Consider the following 18,210-nt stretch of genomic DNA (forward strand, 5'->3'; position numbering starts at 1 on the left):
TGTGTGTGTGTGTGTGTGTGTGTGTGTGTGTGTATGAACCCCAGTGGAGCGGTAATCTCTGTTACTGAGAGTCTCACTAATTGAAAAGTGGTACAGGTCAGAGGGATCAGCAGTAGACATGGTGGATTTATCGCTGTAAGGTGCACGCAGCTCTGGTCTTAATGAGAGTGATCTCACTACACTGCTCATGGAGATAAACCGACAGACACAGTGAGCGATCACCTATTTAGCTTGTGACATATTACAGATCTGCAGGCCTCAGAGGACAAATCACTTTTTCCTGAAGAGCTGTTTCTAACAAATTCTGGATATGCAAGTTAAAACTCAATTTTGAAACATCTGAGAACATGTTAATATAATATAATAGCTCTGTTCCAAAAGAATTTCAAGGTATTATAGGTGTGGTCATAGGTAAGAAATCCAAGAATGCACTGCAACAAGCTCAGCGAGGGCAAAAAAAACCATCCAAGATTATGGACTGTGTTAAGAGAAATGTTGACTCTAAACAGATTTGTATTTTATTCAATAATTTTAAACAAAGTATCTATATATTTATGAATATTTAATATTACAATTTTATTAAGGTAGGACACTACAGGTGAATAGGCTAAATATTTAATTTAAGAGACATCACCATATGTGATGAATTAAATATGCACTTTGTGTTCAAATGCATTTTGAACATATCTGAGAACAGAAATCTAAACGTTTAATAAAACCAGGTTCAAAATTCTTGCTTCATTTTGTTGACATAAGAGTTAAAGATTTAATTTATTTTATTACTCCATAAATCAAAAAATAAATTTACCATTTAAACAAAAACCTAATTTAAAGAAAACGGCCTTTAAAGATATGTATTGTAATAACAAATAAAGTATAATTACTGTAAAAAAAGAAAAAGAAAAAAAAAACATTTAAATGTGTATTTTGAATATTCTCTTTCCACTAGTCTGAAAGAATCTCAAAAATAACTTGTGTTTGAGAAAGATTTTGCCTGTAGTGCCTTGCCTTAAAAGCAAACATTTATAACAATTATAATACACTTTAATAAAATTATATAATTTAATATGTAGAAAGATTCATTAGTTTATAATATAAAGATTGTTTTTTTACAATTATGAATAAATTATAATAAATAAATTATGAATATTAATTAGTTAGTAATGTAAGGTCTGCCCAGAAGTCCTAAATGATTTGCTGAAAGTAGCCTCTAGCCATATTAGGATTACTGTTCACCACTTCCACTTTCGTTGAGTCCACTGTCAATGCAGCCAGTTCCATGACAGTTGACATGTGGACAGTAGGCAGCGAGGTAACTTGCTAACTTGCTAAGATGCAGAGCTTATAGCACAATGCCTCAAATGACAATGGTGCCATAATAGGGTATAAAATCTGACAGAAAAAAAATCTGCAACAGAGCAGGATGTTTATCTGAGGAGCTGTGATAAAAAAATGTAGAATGATGTAACCCTGTAAAATAGGGATGCTGTGAAAATTATTTCTCAGTTACTTACGAAGAAAGTGCTTTTCCAGTAAGGCTATCTCCAGGTGACCTTTGACCTCATTGAGTCGGTCGGCATCACTCATCTTGTAGTCCTGGATGGGAGCAGCAGACATGGTGAGAGTCCCTGAACCAGCCTGGAAACAACCAGTAAGAGAAAATATGAGAAGCTTAGAAGTTCATAAAGGTTCACAGCAATGACAACATTAAATAGCTGTCAAGGTTCAAATGATCGTCTAATGAACATTCTCTTTAATTGAACAATACAGAATATGGCCACATTACAGTCTAATAAATGGGCATCCATTAGCACCAGTGGCTCCAGCCTGCCAGAGACATTACAGCATCGTCTTCATAGACCTTCAGCAGAACCAGGATTCGACAAATCACGGCTCTAGTCACCAACCGGACGCCAGTGCGGCAGCTGTAACCATGGTGACTAGCTCATGAGCTCACAGAGACACAGCAGATCTCTTAGGTGAGCTTTCGTGTACTTATCAAATTATATGCAGCAAATGCCATTTCTTTGAAAATGTGCTTGGACGAGGCCGCCCAATATAAAAGCCCTTAATAACATAATTTAGTCAGAAATTGGTTTCCAATCAGTTCTTTTCGTGTAATATGTCATGCAAAACAGAATCAGAAAATCAGAAACAAAAGGCCACAGGAAAAGACACTGTAGCTTTACAAAGATTGTTTTTAAGTCTAGGGCCTGTGAAGTCTGTGGACGTGAACGATGGAGGGCAGTCTCAGCTGCAACAACAGGAAGAGGCCATTAATACAGAGAGAAATACAGTGAAGCAAATGGATGTTTGCGCTGAAACTCCTTTGGGAATTTGGCTGTCTGCCTCTTCATGCAATGCAGAGAAACGAAACTAAATGCAGGCTGGAAGCAAGTGACGGGAATACATGTTTTTATTACTACTACTATTATTAATAATGTTAAGCAGTATCTGCTCATAAAACTCAAACAAATATTTGATTGATATTCAGTTAAATACATTTAACTAACATGTCTATATAAACCCCAGTAAAAATGTATTAAATTAAAATTAGTTATGCATTTACAGTCTATTGCCAAGTTTATAGGTAACTAATTGCATGGGAGCCAACAGATTTCTACTGTAATGCATGAGCTCCCACTGTAAGCGAATTCTGTCAAAAAATTAATTAATTAATAAAACAAATGTTAAAATGTAAAATCACACTCACAACCCATTTTACTTGTGGGACATGACATTTCCATCAGGACATTTTCTTTTGAATGTCACTGAAAAATTAAGAGCAAGACTTTTATTTTGGCGATTTTACCAATCTAGGATTGATTGGATGGTAAAAAGTGGGTGTTACATACCAGAATAAGCAGATCTGAATTAGTGATGGGAAGATTGATCATTTTACTGACTTGGATCTCTGAATCTTGAAATAGCAAAATGAATGAATCCCCTGTTTCCTGTACAGAGACTATGTGGTTTTCACGTTCACTACAAACAAACATGTAAACTCTGGCCAACACAAAATGATCACTCTCGAGACAACTCGCTATTCCTGAGTCAGATAAAAGATTAGTTAAATGAACAAATTGTTCATGATCAACCCATCACTAATCTGAATCTGTTGGCTAAAACAACAGCTAAACAGCTGTTTGGATACTGGATAATGTCCAGTGGTGTGAATGGCCTAAATGACATCAGCGGCAAAGAAAAGTCATTTTAGAGGACAAGCAACTTATTATATTCTGATTAAAGATTAAGACGACCTTTTTGCTTTGAAATAATATGTACCGATGAATTATTCAAAATAAGACCAGGAATGGAATTTAAGAACTAAATGAAGTCAATTTTGATTTCTTTCTTAATGGCTTTCTATGACTATTTTGAAATCTTCAAAATAGAGGTCAACACAATTTTTCACAATCATATCACATCTCTACATTTTTCTACAGAGACAAACAAAAACACATTTTTAAAAACAAAATGCATTCAGCGCATTCTGACAGATTCTCTCTTGACATTCACACAGAGGAAAAAACGTCACTTACAGGGTCTTGCTGCTCTTCCGTTTCTTTGATGGAGCTCCGGTGTTTCACTGGGATGTCATCATTACATTCGCTGTCAGATGCAGTGGGGGACTCGGCAAGGTCCAGGAACTCATCTCGCTTTGGTCCTCTGAACCTTATCTTATCCAATCGCTTTAGCATGTTCAACACAGAGATCTGTGTCTTTATCTTAACATGGCGGGTGGCAACCCTTTAAGGACAAAAGCGAAAGTCATCGTGTTGACTTGAAACTGTGCAGCAATGAAGAAATGTTGCATAATTGCACAATACATCTTGATAAATATCATTATCATTTAGACCAAGTTCGGGGCCCTGTATTTATCAAGATTCTCAAAGTGCTATTTTAGTCTTAAGTGCTGAGAATTCATAAAATGTTCTCCTACTTTCAAACTTAAAGGGTTAGTTCACCCAAAAATGTAAATTAGCCCATAAATTACTCACCCTAAATTCATCCAAGGTGTATATGACTTTCTTCTTTCAGACGAATCCAGTCGGAGTTATATTAAAAATTGTCTTTGATCTTTCAAGCTGTTTCATGGCACTCAGCGGGTGTTGCATGCATCAGTCCAAAAGCAGTTAAATAAAATGCGCCCATCCATAAAAATAAAAAAAGTGTCTCACACGGCTCCGGGGGGTGAACAAAGGCCTTCTGTAGCGAATCGATGCGTTTTTGTAAGAAAGATATCCATATTCAAATCGTAATAATCGCTTTAATGTAGCTTGCGCTCACTGTTGTACACTGGAAGCAGTTCCGGGCGGATGACGTATGAGGTCAGCGTTGCGCATGCGCCGGTGAGTCTCGTGAAAACCAACGTTTGTTAGCAGGCGCAAAGGAAGCAAAGTCTCCTTACTTTAGCAAAGGAAAACCAGTCTCCTCTTGGCTTATATCGAAATCCTCCAACATTCTTCTTTACAAATCCTCGTTTTGTACTTCTAATTAGTGACCGTTGTTTTGTTTTGATCTCTCCCCTGCGCTTCTGCGTGCGTCACTTCTGAGCCGACCTCCATACATCATCCTCCCCCCCTCCCCTGGAGCCGTGTGAGGCACTTTTTATTATGGATGCACTTTATTTCACTTCTTTTGGACTGATGCATGCAACACCCGCTGACTGCCATTAAACAGCTTGGAAAATCAAAGTAAATTTTTGATATAACTCTGATTGGATTCATCTGAAAGAAGGAAGTCATATACGCCTAGGATGGCTTGAGGGTGAGTAAATAATGGGCTAATTTTCATTTTTGGGTGAACTATCCCTTTAAGTCAATTCTTAGCAGCGTTCTTGAGAGTAATTCTCAGAGGCTTGATAAACACAGGCCCTGGTTTTTAATTTCTTAATTGCACACGTTGAATACGAAAAGTACCATCAAATTAATATTCACACACTTTTAAAGGCAAAAACATACTTCATTTTGTACGCTATCTTATTGTGCAAGTGAAACCCAGCAGTGGAGTAAGACAAAGCCAGTCATTCTTGGCGAAAGAAGTCGGCTCAGGAATAATGTGCAACTGACAGTCTCTCGCTTGCACAATAATAGTCTCTCTGCACCGGGTATTGAGGACTGTGAACTGTAGAGATAATAATGGGCGGCTTGAACTTTCTGTGAGAAATTGCTACAATCTCAAAGAGATCAGCTGATGTCGGACTAGTGTGGCACAGGACCCTGTTCTGTACAGTATGTGGGTCAGAGGTAGAGGCCCCATGATCCTCATGACCGTTTTGGCTCATAGCAAGAACCCTGTACATAGTTGATCGTGAAGGTTTGATGCATGAGGAAAACCAGACATTTTTCAAATCTTCTCCGGTCTAAATGTAATTGTTACTCACCTCTATGTCGTTCCAAATCTGTATGACTTCCAATTTCTGAAATAATCATTTAGGTTGGTGTTATGAACTGGATTAACTGATTCTTTGAAAAGATTTGACTTAAAAGAATCTGTAAATATTGTACATATAGGTTGATATTGGATATTTAATTGTATAAGCTCATTTTCACTATTTTTACTTTGAAAGTACCTTTGCTGTCATCCAACATTCACTGAAAAGTAATAATTAAAAACACTAATACTTTAATAATGCTGTTAAATGTAATTTTTGGCAAGTTTCAAAATGACTTTTACATACTGTACATTATAACATTGTGATGCGTAAATTCACTTGTAGCATTTATAATGATTAATTTTCATTTGAAGTGTTTTATTTTTAATTTATTTAGACAAATGGTGACCATTAGCATAAAAACCATTTATCCATTATCACCAATAACATGAAGAAAATGATTGGCTTGTTGATATCGTCCAGAATTTTAATGTATGTGCATTGCTATATCAATTTAATAATCCTCACCAGTGTTATTTTAGTATTATTTATATAATATTATAGTTTTTATTCATATTTTTAAATAAACTTTTATATGTTTAGTTTTCATTTTACTTTAAGTAATTTTGTTCTGTGCTTTTGTCATTTTTATTAGTTTTTGTTTTGTAAATATTTATCTTTAAATTTATATTTATCAGTTTTAGTATTTTTAATACTTTTAATTGCTATGGAAACATTTATCTTTTTTTAGTTTTTTTTTTTTAGTTTTTAATTTAATACTTTTATTTTATTTCAGCTTTGAATTCATTAAAACATATCATATAATAAACATTTGAATAGTTTTAGTTAACAATAACTCGGTTCCTCACACAAAGCTAACTTACGGTTTTAGAAGAAAGCACCAGTTTTAAAAACCACATTTAAAATACTTTTATGGTGCTTTTGCATCATTTTTGATTATTATTGATTGTAATTATTTGGAAATAAGAAGCCAGTACATTCTTCAAACTGTTTCCTTTTGTGTTCCACTAAAGAAAGTTAGTGAATAGTCATATAGAAAGTGAAAATTGTTAATAATGACTGTCCTTTTAATTCTAATATGTGCTCATTGGAAACAGCACATTCGGCTGTTAAACTCGTGGAAAGATGCAGGTCATGAACTATTGTGCACTTCCTCAGGCAATGTCTTGAATGTCTTTGTACATCTAAAAAAACTTCCCTGAGAATGCTGAGGCTAAAACACTAACACAGCTTTGCAACATGTGGATTATTTTTTGGATTTCATTTTTGGATTATATATCCAAAAAATCTCTCCAGGAACCAAAGGCCCACGGTGTTGTACAAAATAATGCTATTGGTGTCCCAATCTCTGCATTCCCTGCAGTTAGTTGACCTTACAGCAAACAAAGCAGGCCTGGGAACAAAGCGGCCGAATGCGTGCCTAGACACTCAAAACCTCCAGCCCAGTTCTAATTTCACTTCCAGAGCTCAGACAACATGCTGTACATGATAATGACAGGACTGAGGGTTAACGCCAGCCGTCTTGTTCTTAAGTAACCTGAGTTTGGCATCCTGTGTGAATTACAAAGGGACTTTTTTTGACAATAAGCAGACGTTCCATGCAGCGTTCACAAGGGAAAGGGAAATAGCTTGAGTGGATGATATTTATCACCCATGTCTAGATTTGTCAGACTTACCATGTTTTAACTCATTAGAACACACCATTTTATGAGAAATTATTACAGGGTTATAAATATAAAAACTAATCATGTCCTCTTGCTACAAAAGTTTTGCTTGGGAAAAAGTACTACAGTAAATCAGGCATACAGTACAATAAAAACATCCTTTTCTCACTTATGTTCAATAGTGTAGAAAAATAACTTCTTTAAAGCGACAGTTCACTCAAAATAACATGATCTTAAGAGAACCAGGTTTGAGTGCACACTTTATAGAAGAATACTTCATTTGAAATGTCATAAGGGTGAATAAACAATGACATATTTGTGATGGTTTTCATTTGAGGCAGTGTTATTTTAGTATTATTTATATACTGTTAGATAGACACTATTATCATATTTATTAATATAGGCCTATTGAATTAATGTTTATTATTATTATTTCAGTTTGCATTTTAATTTTAAATACAGTTTTAGTAACTTTAAATATCTGTTGCCCCCTCAGTTAGACTCATAAAAAAATGATCTAGGACAAAGGATTCCCACTGAAGTGGTCGAGCAAGTTTGATTTGTTCAGGGTGGAGCATGATTTTAACTTTTCAAATCCTCACTATTCTGCACATGAAGCACAAGAGTCTGAGGCTCTACCAGCTATCAATCTACAATAAAGTTTAAGTGGGGGCGGGGATTCTTAGCATCTCTTTAAAGTGATCGCTCATCCAAAAGTTTACATTCCATCATCATTTACACCAACGTCATTCCTAACCTGACTTTCTTCTGTGGAACTTAAATAGTTTGAGAAACGTTTCAGTGTTTTTTGTTCAAGCAATAGAAGTCAATGGCCACCAAAAACTATTTGATAACATTTTTCAAAACATCATCTTTTGTTTTTGCAGATATTTTTTTTGAAACTATCCCTTTAACCAACAAGTGGAGCAACAGGGATTCCCTCTCCAAGCATTCTGTAATCACTCCACTCATAATCCACTCCATGTTTTATATCTCACACTCCTTCACACTACTGAGAGAAACCCACTCAGAGCAAGATAGATAATATTAATGTTCTAAATTTAAAAACCTGCTCAAGCAATCAAATTTTAGGACTGGAATGATGTTGTACAGTTTCTTAGTGTCCATCACATAATCATCCAACAATCCAGCTAATAAAAATGTGTTCTAAGAACACCTTGCTAATGTTCTTATTAAGTTATGAAAACATTTTTTTCTGAATTCTGGGAATGCTAACTAATAAGTGGCAATGTTTAAAAAAATGTTAAGCCCAAAGTATACTTTGGTTTTTAGGGTATGCATACAGTGCGCACAACGCAAATGTCATCATTAGCATAATACACACATACAGTAAGTGTGCAGTCAGATTTTCCTAGCCACGCATACAATGTATGCTCAGCTTGCATATGCGCCTTGAGTTTTTTTTAAACTGATTAGTTTGTCCATAAGTTGGCAACATTTCCTGTTGTATCGCTGTGGAAAAAATTTATGAGACAACAACAACAACAACAAACTATTGGAGATGGTAACAAAAACAGATGGCTCCGCTGACGAGCACTTGTGACGAGTTAAGATACTCGCATCTCTAGTTTAAACGAGTACAAAAATATATTTATCAGTGATTTCTGGAGATATATTGCAGACACTGAACAAGGACGAAACTTTCTAGTGCACATGTTTCGAGGGCCTGTGCTCACTGCTCATGTCCATCAAATGGAGTAGCCTATACTTTGGCCCTGTCCCAAATGGCACCCTAAACCCTCACGGTCTTCCTCTTAATGCCGTAATGCCGCTTTGGGTAGAAGTCTGCTGTGGAGTTTGCCTCATTGGCCCTGTCCCAAATGGCACACTTCACGTGAATTTGCGGTCTTGCGGACTTACAATGGCTGCCCCATGCGTGTGTCTGTTAAGTCCACGAGGCCATAGGGTATCCCATTCATCATTTTAGCTTTCAGAAAGGTGCTCACGAGCGCCCCCTTTGCGGCCGCTATGTGCCCTCAATGCGCACTTCTGCCGAGCCTGCACTGGGGTGAGATCTGCAGCAGACTTCTACCCAAACAGTTAGGGCTGCACGATTAATCAAAATTAAATCGCAAAGGTGATAAATCACGATTAGGCAGAAGCTGCGATTGTCATGCGTATCTTTCAGTGAAGCACGGTTCTGTGATCAGCAGTAAATCTCCATCGAAGGCCAGAGGGCGCTCTCGCGCTGAAACTCCAAATACGCCTCGCAGAAGAAACCCAGGAAATCCCTATAGCGGTTGCTGAATAAACAGAAGATTTAACTGCTTTCATTAATTTAACGTGACTAATAAACACACGACTACGACAATATATGGTTTATCTGAGTTTGTTTTATTATAATTTTTATTATAATAAAGTATATAATAATGCAATGCTAATCGACATAGCCTTTATCACTGCTTAGAATACTATGAAATATGTTGCGTGCCTTATTCTGTTTTAAGAAGCCACATCATCTCACAGAAGGATATATTTCAAACACTCGACTGACGTTATGAAGTGAGTTTGGAGTAAAAACATGTTATTAAATGTGGTATTTTCACGTGCTTTCAGATGGAGCAGCATTTACTACACAGAGCCGTAGTTCACTGACAAGCTACGCAAACAGCTTTCATAACTGCAGAACGATTTCTTCTATTTCATAATCACGCGATTAAATCATCTGCGATTATGAATGTGATTTTGCGCAGCTTGTCAGTGAACTACGGCTCTGTGTAGTAAATGCCGCTCCATCTGAACGCACGAGCTGGAGATTTACTACAGATCACAGAACCGGCTTTACTGACAAGATGCGCAAGACAATCGCATTCGATTAATCGTGCAGCCCTACCAACAGTCAAAGTGGCATTACGTCACGAAAGTGCGGACTCAGAGGAAGACCGCGAGGGTTTAGGGTGCGATTTGGGACAGGGCCATCATGGGCTTGGCAGAAGTGCGCATCTAGGTCGCATAGCGGCCACAAAGGGGGCGCTCGTGAGCATTATTCTAAAAGCTAATAGGACGGATGTGAACTTAACGGACACGGTGGCCATCGTAAAGGCCCAGGTATACTTCATTTTCTGCATTCCGCTTTGTCTTGTGCGCAGCCATGTCTGCACAGCTTTCAAAGTATACTCAACCGTGGATGGTCAAGTTCGACACATGTGCAGTACCACCTAGTGGCCTCTTCTCTGTTTCCAACATTCACCAGCTGTTGCATGCACACCACCTGCACAAACACAAACATTTGGCTGCATGTGTAAGGTGTAAATGGACATCCACCGACCCTCCTGACGACGAAGATTACGTCATGCAGAAGGCAGACGGCCTAAGTATACTTCGGGCTCAAGTCCACTAGAAGTGTGCAATTTGGGACAGGGCTATGCGTTCAGCTGTACGCATGTGCTAAGCGTTCTCATCAAAGCTGAAGTATACTTTGGGCTTTAGAGAAATCTCCCAACTAAAATGTTTCAATGTTCAACGAACAACGTATAAATGTTTGTGCTAACGTTCTCAGAACGTTATTAAAGACCAGATTAATTTGAAACAACGTTCTATTAACGTAACTGGAATAAGTAACTTTGAGAGAATTTTGCTAGAACATTAGCCACAGTTCTGAGAACGTCCCTGGGCATATATAATTAACAGATATGCTTTACATAAGAAAAAACAACATTGTTTGATTCTGCTTTATTCTATTAAAAGCGCCATTCTATTGTAACGCAGAGCCTAATTCTATAGTAACACTCATTACAATTACATCATAGGTAAGCACTAACTCTTTTCTCAGTACTGACGCCACCGAGCGACTCCCCTTTCACTCTCCCCGACTCTGACAATGAGTTTAGCGGTCAGGCTGCTCGTCTGTGCGCCCTTCGACCACATCCTCCGACACCGGCATTGTGTTAGACATCTCCATGCCCCCATACTCTCTCCAAACACCATCCGCCCCTATTGTCATACCCTCTGCAGCCTGTTATCTGTCAGCAATGTTTTGCGCATTAAAACATTATATTTCGTGTATTGTAGTCTGTAGTTACATAATATCAACAAGCATCACGGTTAACACAAAGGGCATGTTTTATTCCCACGCTGCTCCAGGGTTTTGCATCTTCATCACCTCGCCGTGTAGTTCAAGTTGGACCTCATCAATAAAACATCGAGGGTTGACAGAGTTGCACCATCAATAAATTGCCGATTAATGCCTTGACCTAAAAGCCTTTCGTCTCTAGATCGATGCCGTGTAGAATGGCGGCTTTCGTGCGTGTGCAAAATATTTAAAATCGTTTTCTTACCTCGTCTTGAGGCTAAGGGATGGTTGTCACATTAAGCCGCAAAATATATTAATTTAAACATATGTACAGAAAACGTGCTGCAGCTGTGCGAAACTACAAACATGTGGCACATTCGCACGAGTGTCGCGCGCGCTGAAATGAGTTTGAGGATTCGAATTCGAATGCAACAATTGTAACAAAAGCTTCTTCAGCCCGACACATTGTAACACGCGCCCCGCCCGCCGCGGGATTAACAACCAGAAAGGGGAATAAAGTTTCTTACCCACCTTGCACGGAATTCGTAATTAAGTTTCATTAACAGGAAGGCATGGATATTCGAGCTTCGCCCCGCTCCGTCGCCACCTGCTACCAGTTCGATGAAAACCCCGGCGTAAAATGCCCGAGCGGACACATTTATCTACCGAGGCGATTCCCCGAGCCGTCAGATGCTATTCCCAGCGTTATTGCGGATTAGAATCGCATGCAAACGGCAAACAATCATTTGGGGGTTCGTTTCAGTCTGTTGTTGATATCCAGCGAGACTCACTTCACACCAGGAAATTTCGTCAATGACAGCGACAGACGCTCTTAAAGGGGCCGTTAGAGTAAAGACAGAAACGCTCTCAAATCTTCCTTCTTCGTGAGTAAACTAAAATGCGCTCAAATTAGTGTATGCATTTTCAATATTAAACAACAATACAGGGCATAGTGTGTCTTAACAAGTGAGATGGACATTAATCCCATAACTGTCAATCCAAGTTTACAGTTTATGCGTCATATACGCACACGAGGGTGAAAACAAACGCGAGGGTGTATGATTTATCTCTAATTCTTTTGAAGTTGACTTGTTTGGACGTGAACATACGCCTTTAAGTCTAGACGGCTATGTGACAGGTCTGGTTTGACTCGTTTTTGGGTGTTTGCACTCGCTGGATGATTGTGTGTCCACTAGGTGGCGCGCAATGACAGATCATTGTGTTCACATTTAAACAGCTAAATTGTCACAAGTAACACATTTATGTTTTAATTACACATTCTATTTAAATGTAAATATTTTATATTTAAATTCTTTATTTTAGCCTTCATTACACAATACTAGCAAAACATTACCAAATAGTACAAAGTACATTATTATTATTAATTTCTTTATTTATTTGCACATGACATGATTTTTAAACATGTTGCCATAATTATATGATTTTATCATAAGTAATCATGTAAATACTATGTAAGTTCAGTCTGGCGATCATTCAGTATCATGGTAGATGGGGTAGACTGGGTTAAAACAATTTACTTTTAAAATGTTGTTCACTTAAATGGACTCGTTCACTATTATTAAAAAGTTTGGTGATGGCAAGATTTTTTTTATGTTTTGCTTACCAAGTCTCCATTTATTAAAATAGAAAGAGATGTAAAAAACCTATAAAAACAGAAATATTATTACACAAATTTAATATAACTTTTCTATTTTAATATATTTTGAAATGTAATTTATTCTTGTGATGGCAAAGCAGATTTTTTTTAAATCACTCCAGTCTTCAGTTTCACATGATCCCTTAGAAGTATGCTTATTTGCTGCTCAAGAAATGCTTCTTATTATTATCAATGTTAACATCAGTTGTGCTGCTTAATATTTTTGTGGAAACAGAGATACATTTTTTAAAGATTCTTTGATGACTACAAGGTAAATACACAGTATATTATTGTCAATAATATAATGTTTCCTTGTTGAATAAAAGTATCAATTTCTTTAAAAAAAACTTTTAAACTTTTGACTGGTAGTGTATATTGAAGGTTCATGATAGCAAAATAATATAAAAAATACTGCAATATTACAAGTCATTTTTGTGAGGGAAAAAGATACAAGATCCTACAGAATTTTCAATTAAGTCTTTTAAATTCATTTATTTACAATGTTCAAATGTATTATCAGTGTGAATAGTAAATAAATACCTTATTTTACATGCTGGTATCTAACATCTACAAGCTTTGACAAGTAATGGAGGTATTTCATGGATACACATTTAATCTATGTCATATTGGTAATGTGTGTTCACTGGAGGACTACCAATCAATAAATGCTTCTAAACTATTACAGATTACATTGTTACTGACCTGACATCACGTTCACATAGTCTGACCTTTAACATGAGTAAAGACAAAAGAACGGCTCCCTGAATGTCTCAGTCTATACTATTTACACAAGAGGTTTGGCAGAGCTATAAAACAGTCGACAGGCACTTTAGGAATCTTTTGATTCTCTGTTGGTAATTTAGATGCAGAGCAAACCTAACAAAACCCTCTTTTTCTATGTACAGCACTGGCAGAGACTTTAAGGCATGCTGAACATAAGCTGTAAAATACTGCCAGAGGTAATCACTGTAAAAACACAACTGCCCATTGAACCCAATGACAAACAATCTGTACGATGGACATCTTCATACTAATAATTCATCTGAAACATAACTGGGAGAAAGAAAACTCAGTCGTTTGGGGCAAAAATAAAAAATAAAACTAAATAAATCAAATTAAGCTACAACTTTAAAAAAATGCACCGTATAAAAAAACAATATAAACATTCAAAACAGTGCTGTAAAAAATACCACAGTAAACATAAATATTCAGTATTGGCATCACAATGAAATCCTAATTTACAATTTTACAAATAACCCTATTACACATCTAAAATACAAAATGTAACTATAAACATTACTTACACATCATAAGTCATCCGTTTATGACTGATGAATTCTGGCATAAACTGTACAAAAGCTAATTAATATCAAAGTCTTTTACTGTAACTCCAGATCAGCTTTATCCATTTCGACGTCAGAAAACTTTTCTGTCCTCATCCAGCTCAACTTGTAGCACTTTGGAATGCTGGGATAGCTAGTGCCCAGCTTCCATTTGTATTAAATGAACCTTTATAAATACTAAAAAACAACTTCAGAGCAAGAACATGTTGTGCGTTAATACTAAAGGGGACACAGAAACTGGTCTAAATCCATTCCAGTTGATTCAGCGTCCTTCAAGGTGAAGACTCAGATTGATGTTTCATTGCTGCCACTAACAAGAGAAAGACAGAGGTGTTACAATCAGAACGTGACCAAATAAATTGTAAAGATCAGCATTTGACATCCAACTCACTCAGAATCGAAGTCTTCGTCCGTCAGGGTGACGGGGCTCGTGCCCAGCTCCACGGCGAGCCCGTTCAGTGCAGACTGGGGTGGTAATGGAGGTGGTTTGATGATGATGCTCTTGGCCTCGGTTCCTGAGCGAACCCCCTCGTTTGACCCCACCGGTGGAGTCTTTCGGGGGATCTGGGGTGGGTTGTAGTCACTGAGCTTCTCCCTCAAGCGGTTTTTCATGTTCTTGTCCATCAGCGGGGGTGAATATGTGATCTTATTCTTTAAAATGCCTAATAAAGTGAATATAATATAATATAATATAATATAATATAATAATACAGAATATTTTAATAGAATATTATATAAATATATACAATTTATCAAAATATATTGTTTAAAATATATAATATATTCTATTTAAAGAAATATTTTAGTTTTTAGCACAATTTAATCTGAAATGTTTAAATATATATATAAATAAATACAAACAAATAATAGTTTAATCAATTATTCTCCATTATTCTATTCTCTATTAAATTATTAAATATTATTTTAATATTGGTGATCTTGTTCTTTCAAATGTCTAATGAAAGTATTAATATAATACAATATAATATACAGAATATTTTAATAGAACACAATATATATAGTTTCAAATATATATAATTATTTATAACTATATATTTAAATATATATTTATTTAAATACAAATATATAATGTCATAGATTATTACATTATTATAAATATCTATTAAATTATTACATATTATTTTAATGTTATAAATTACTAACATATATAAAATACATGTATTATGCATGCATGAAAAAAATGGATTTTTCAAGTACTAAAATTGTTCAATCTTGTTAAGTGTTCTTTTTTAGGTCAAGTTTTTTAGATTTGTAGTAATTTTTGTTCAGTTTTAGTTGTCGCTCACCTCTTCTGGGTAACTGGTTGCTGTTTGGCTGACTGGGTGGACTCTCACTTTGAGACACATCTCCATTGTGATTTAATTTATTCCCTTGATGAAGCTCCACATTCACTTTTGTTTCCACCCGCAGTTTCTCTGGACCGCCCGGATCCTCACTTTCACTAGCTGTGGGTGGCTCCTCCGGCCAGTATGGCTTCCCTTGACCGGACATGGCATCAACTTCAGAACAACATGATTAAAGTTATCAAACATCCAAGTTTAAATATGAATAAAATGAATAAAACACGTAAAAGAGCAGGTCAGAGGTCATAGAAGAGGCTGCAGGCACCTTTAGGTGTGCTGTGGATGGGCGTTCTCTCGTTATTCCATTTGGTCCTGGAGTGCCTGGCCTCATCCTCACTGTCCGAGGAGTGGGAGGAAGCGTAGGAGCCGCTGTGCTCATCCACTGAGAGCTCACTGTCCGAATCTGAATCTGAATAATAACAGAAAATGATTATTCAGAAGTTATGACACCAGCTGAGCCTTCAATGGTCCGTGTTATTTCTACCCTCACCTTCTGCCGTTTTACTCTTGTGGAAAAAGAGCAACGAGTCTCCTTCATCATGCGGCACATTTCCACCATTAGACGATATGCTGCGTTTCTTCTCCCTGAGTGAAAAAAACCCCCATCAAATCTATGCATTATTACTGAAATACTGTGAATTTGTATTTCCACTATCATTACATTAAGTGGAGTCACACTAAAGTTATTCAGTGACAGTAAGTTGCTGGTGAAATGTTCACAAATGCAGCTGCCAATATGGCAATATTACAAATATGACAACCAGGATTTCTTCTTTCGTTAGTTAGTAACATTTTCTTTTTAAATGCCATATTCTTTATTGCTACGCTTTGTAGTTAGAAGTGTGTCAAACACATGAATCAATACACATTGGATCTAATATGTGATCCATGTAACATGGTTATGGTAAAAAATACTGTACGAGTCATAAATATGGCTAAAGTGGCCCCACTGATAGTCATAATGAACTTAGTCTCATCTAAAGACATGACCTAAAAACCGAATTCCCGAATACTTGATTCTCATTTTAAGAGGTTAAGGAGGAGGTATGGAGATATTTTACATTAGCATTTCAAATGAAACATTGTTTTATTACACAGATGTTTAAGAAATACTTGATTCTGATTGGTCAGTCGTGGCATTTAATATAAAATAACTCAAATCGTAATTCACTCCTGGTGTATTACCTGAGTGTGGAAACAAGGTAGCTGCTGCCGTGACTCTTGCCTGATCTAATAGAGCTCTCTAGAGATACAGAGGACTCTCCAGTGGTGGTCTGGTACAGACCTCCCTCCTCTGTATAGACGTCACCATTCAGAGAACGCTGGGACGACAGAAGAAGAGATTCACTGTCAGTGATTCATCAGTAAATCAATTGTGCCTATACATGAATCTTTACATTTTTAATGAACTTCTTAATTCAATGTATGTGTCAAACTCACTGTGAGTAAGGTAGCCCTTATTGTACTGGGATCTTCAGCTGGTACTTTCTTCCCTGTAAAGACACTTTTCAGGTTCCTCCTCACGTCTTTGTTGAGAATACAGTGGAAGAAGAAAATGCACATGCCCTGGAATGAAAAAAACACACATCATTACTGATTAATTACATACATACAAATTTGTCATAATACACAAGCAAAATTGTTTGTTAAAGAGAGCAATCCAATCCCTTATGGTTTGTATAAAACACATTAAGTAATTCCCATTAATTAATTCCCATTGTATTGTGTTTAATTATCCATGTGCCAAATATTTTTACATCATTTTTTTATTTGACCTTTCTTTTCACATATTTTTTACTTCACTATTCTCTTTCTGTATTGTTTGCTTATTGGCAACAACAACCATAATTGTTATTATTTAATTACTATATATGCTGACAATTGTATTGATACAGTATTGTTGACTCTAACTTGACTCGATTGTATTTAATATTACAATTTTAAATTTTTGTTATTTATTATGATTATATTATTTTATCTTTAATAAAAAACTACAGAAAATAAACAGTAAATAAAGAGATAAAATAAGATGAGGTAAAAATAAAAATATAAAAAATGTAAAATTAAATACAATCAAGTCATGTTAGAATCAACAATGCTTTACTTACACAATTGCATACACTGTCAATATATGCACATATGTTATTGTTGCTAATAAAATAAACAATACAGAAAGAAAATAGCAAAGTAAATAAAGAGAAATATTAAATGAAAGGTAAAATACAAAAATGAGTTAAAAAAAAAAAAAAAAAAAAAAAAAAAATTTGTGAGTAATTTTTTAAATATAGGCAAGACATCCCAAATTTCTCTTCTGACAAACAGTGATCATTATTTACACAGCACAATGACCATATGTACCTGCAAGCAGCTGAGGATGGCAAAGAGGTAGTGGAAGGACAGCACATCGCTGTTGACAGCCATCAGACCCAGCAGCCAGGTGGCGCTGATGAGCAACAGGAGGAGGAAGGCCACTCGAAGAGCAGAGCTGCACAAGAGCAAATGAGAATGATGAACAAGATTTGGGTTCACCTGCTTCAGGCCATTTGTGTTTCAGTATTGTTCAGTTTGACCTTTAAAGGGGTCATATGATGCGATTTCAATTTTTCCTTTCTCTTTGAAGTGTTACAAGCCCTTGGTGCATAAAGAAGATCTGTAAAGTTGAAAAGACTAAAGCCTCAATCCAAAGAGATACTCTTTATAAAAGTTAAGAGTCAACCACGCCTACCTAAAACGGTTCATTCTAACACGACC

General features: G+C 36.3%; 2 protein-coding genes across 7 annotated transcripts in view; both read right to left on the minus strand.

The window, feature by feature from the left end:
• Positions 1–12,052, minus strand: part of LOC107678301 (GRAM domain-containing protein 4-like) — a 29,655-nt gene extending 17,603 nt beyond the window's left edge. For 3 of the 6 annotated variants that reach the window (XM_016473521.1, XM_016473519.1, XM_016473518.1), the window contains exons 1-3: positions 11,627–12,052; positions 3,543–3,750; positions 1,515–1,638 (exon numbers count right to left, since the gene is read on the minus strand). In XM_016473521.1, coding sequence (XP_016329007.1) covers positions 1,515–1,638; positions 3,543–3,750; positions 11,627–11,655 — 361 coding nt within the window. In that variant the 5' untranslated portion in view covers positions 11,656–12,052. Of the gene's footprint in view, positions 1–1,514; positions 1,639–3,542; positions 3,751–4,001; positions 4,033–11,360; positions 11,591–11,626 lie in introns of those variants that run through there. The other 3 variants (XM_016473524.1, XM_016473523.1, XM_016473520.1) reach the window with 3 other exon arrangements.
• A 2,257-nt stretch (positions 12,053–14,309) lies between these two features.
• The window catches only part of LOC107678303 (cadherin EGF LAG seven-pass G-type receptor 1-like), a 49,138-nt gene continuing 45,237 nt past the window's right edge, over positions 14,310–18,210 (minus strand). The window contains 8 exon segments of the mRNA XM_016473526.1: positions 14,310–14,405; positions 14,487–14,757; positions 15,403–15,615; positions 15,725–15,868; positions 15,950–16,044; positions 16,645–16,781; positions 16,900–17,025; positions 17,818–17,944. Of these exon segments, the coding sequence (XP_016329012.1) occupies positions 14,381–14,405; positions 14,487–14,757; positions 15,403–15,615; positions 15,725–15,868; positions 15,950–16,044; positions 16,645–16,781; positions 16,900–17,025; positions 17,818–17,944 (1,138 nt within the window). The 3' untranslated portion in view covers positions 14,310–14,380.

Source organism: Sinocyclocheilus anshuiensis, unplaced genomic scaffold (genome assembly GCF_001515605.1).
Source record: "Sinocyclocheilus anshuiensis isolate Anshui unplaced genomic scaffold, SAMN03320099.WGS_v1.1 scaffold1318, whole genome shotgun sequence".
NCBI lineage: Eukaryota > Metazoa > Chordata > Actinopteri > Cypriniformes > Cyprinidae > Sinocyclocheilus > Sinocyclocheilus anshuiensis.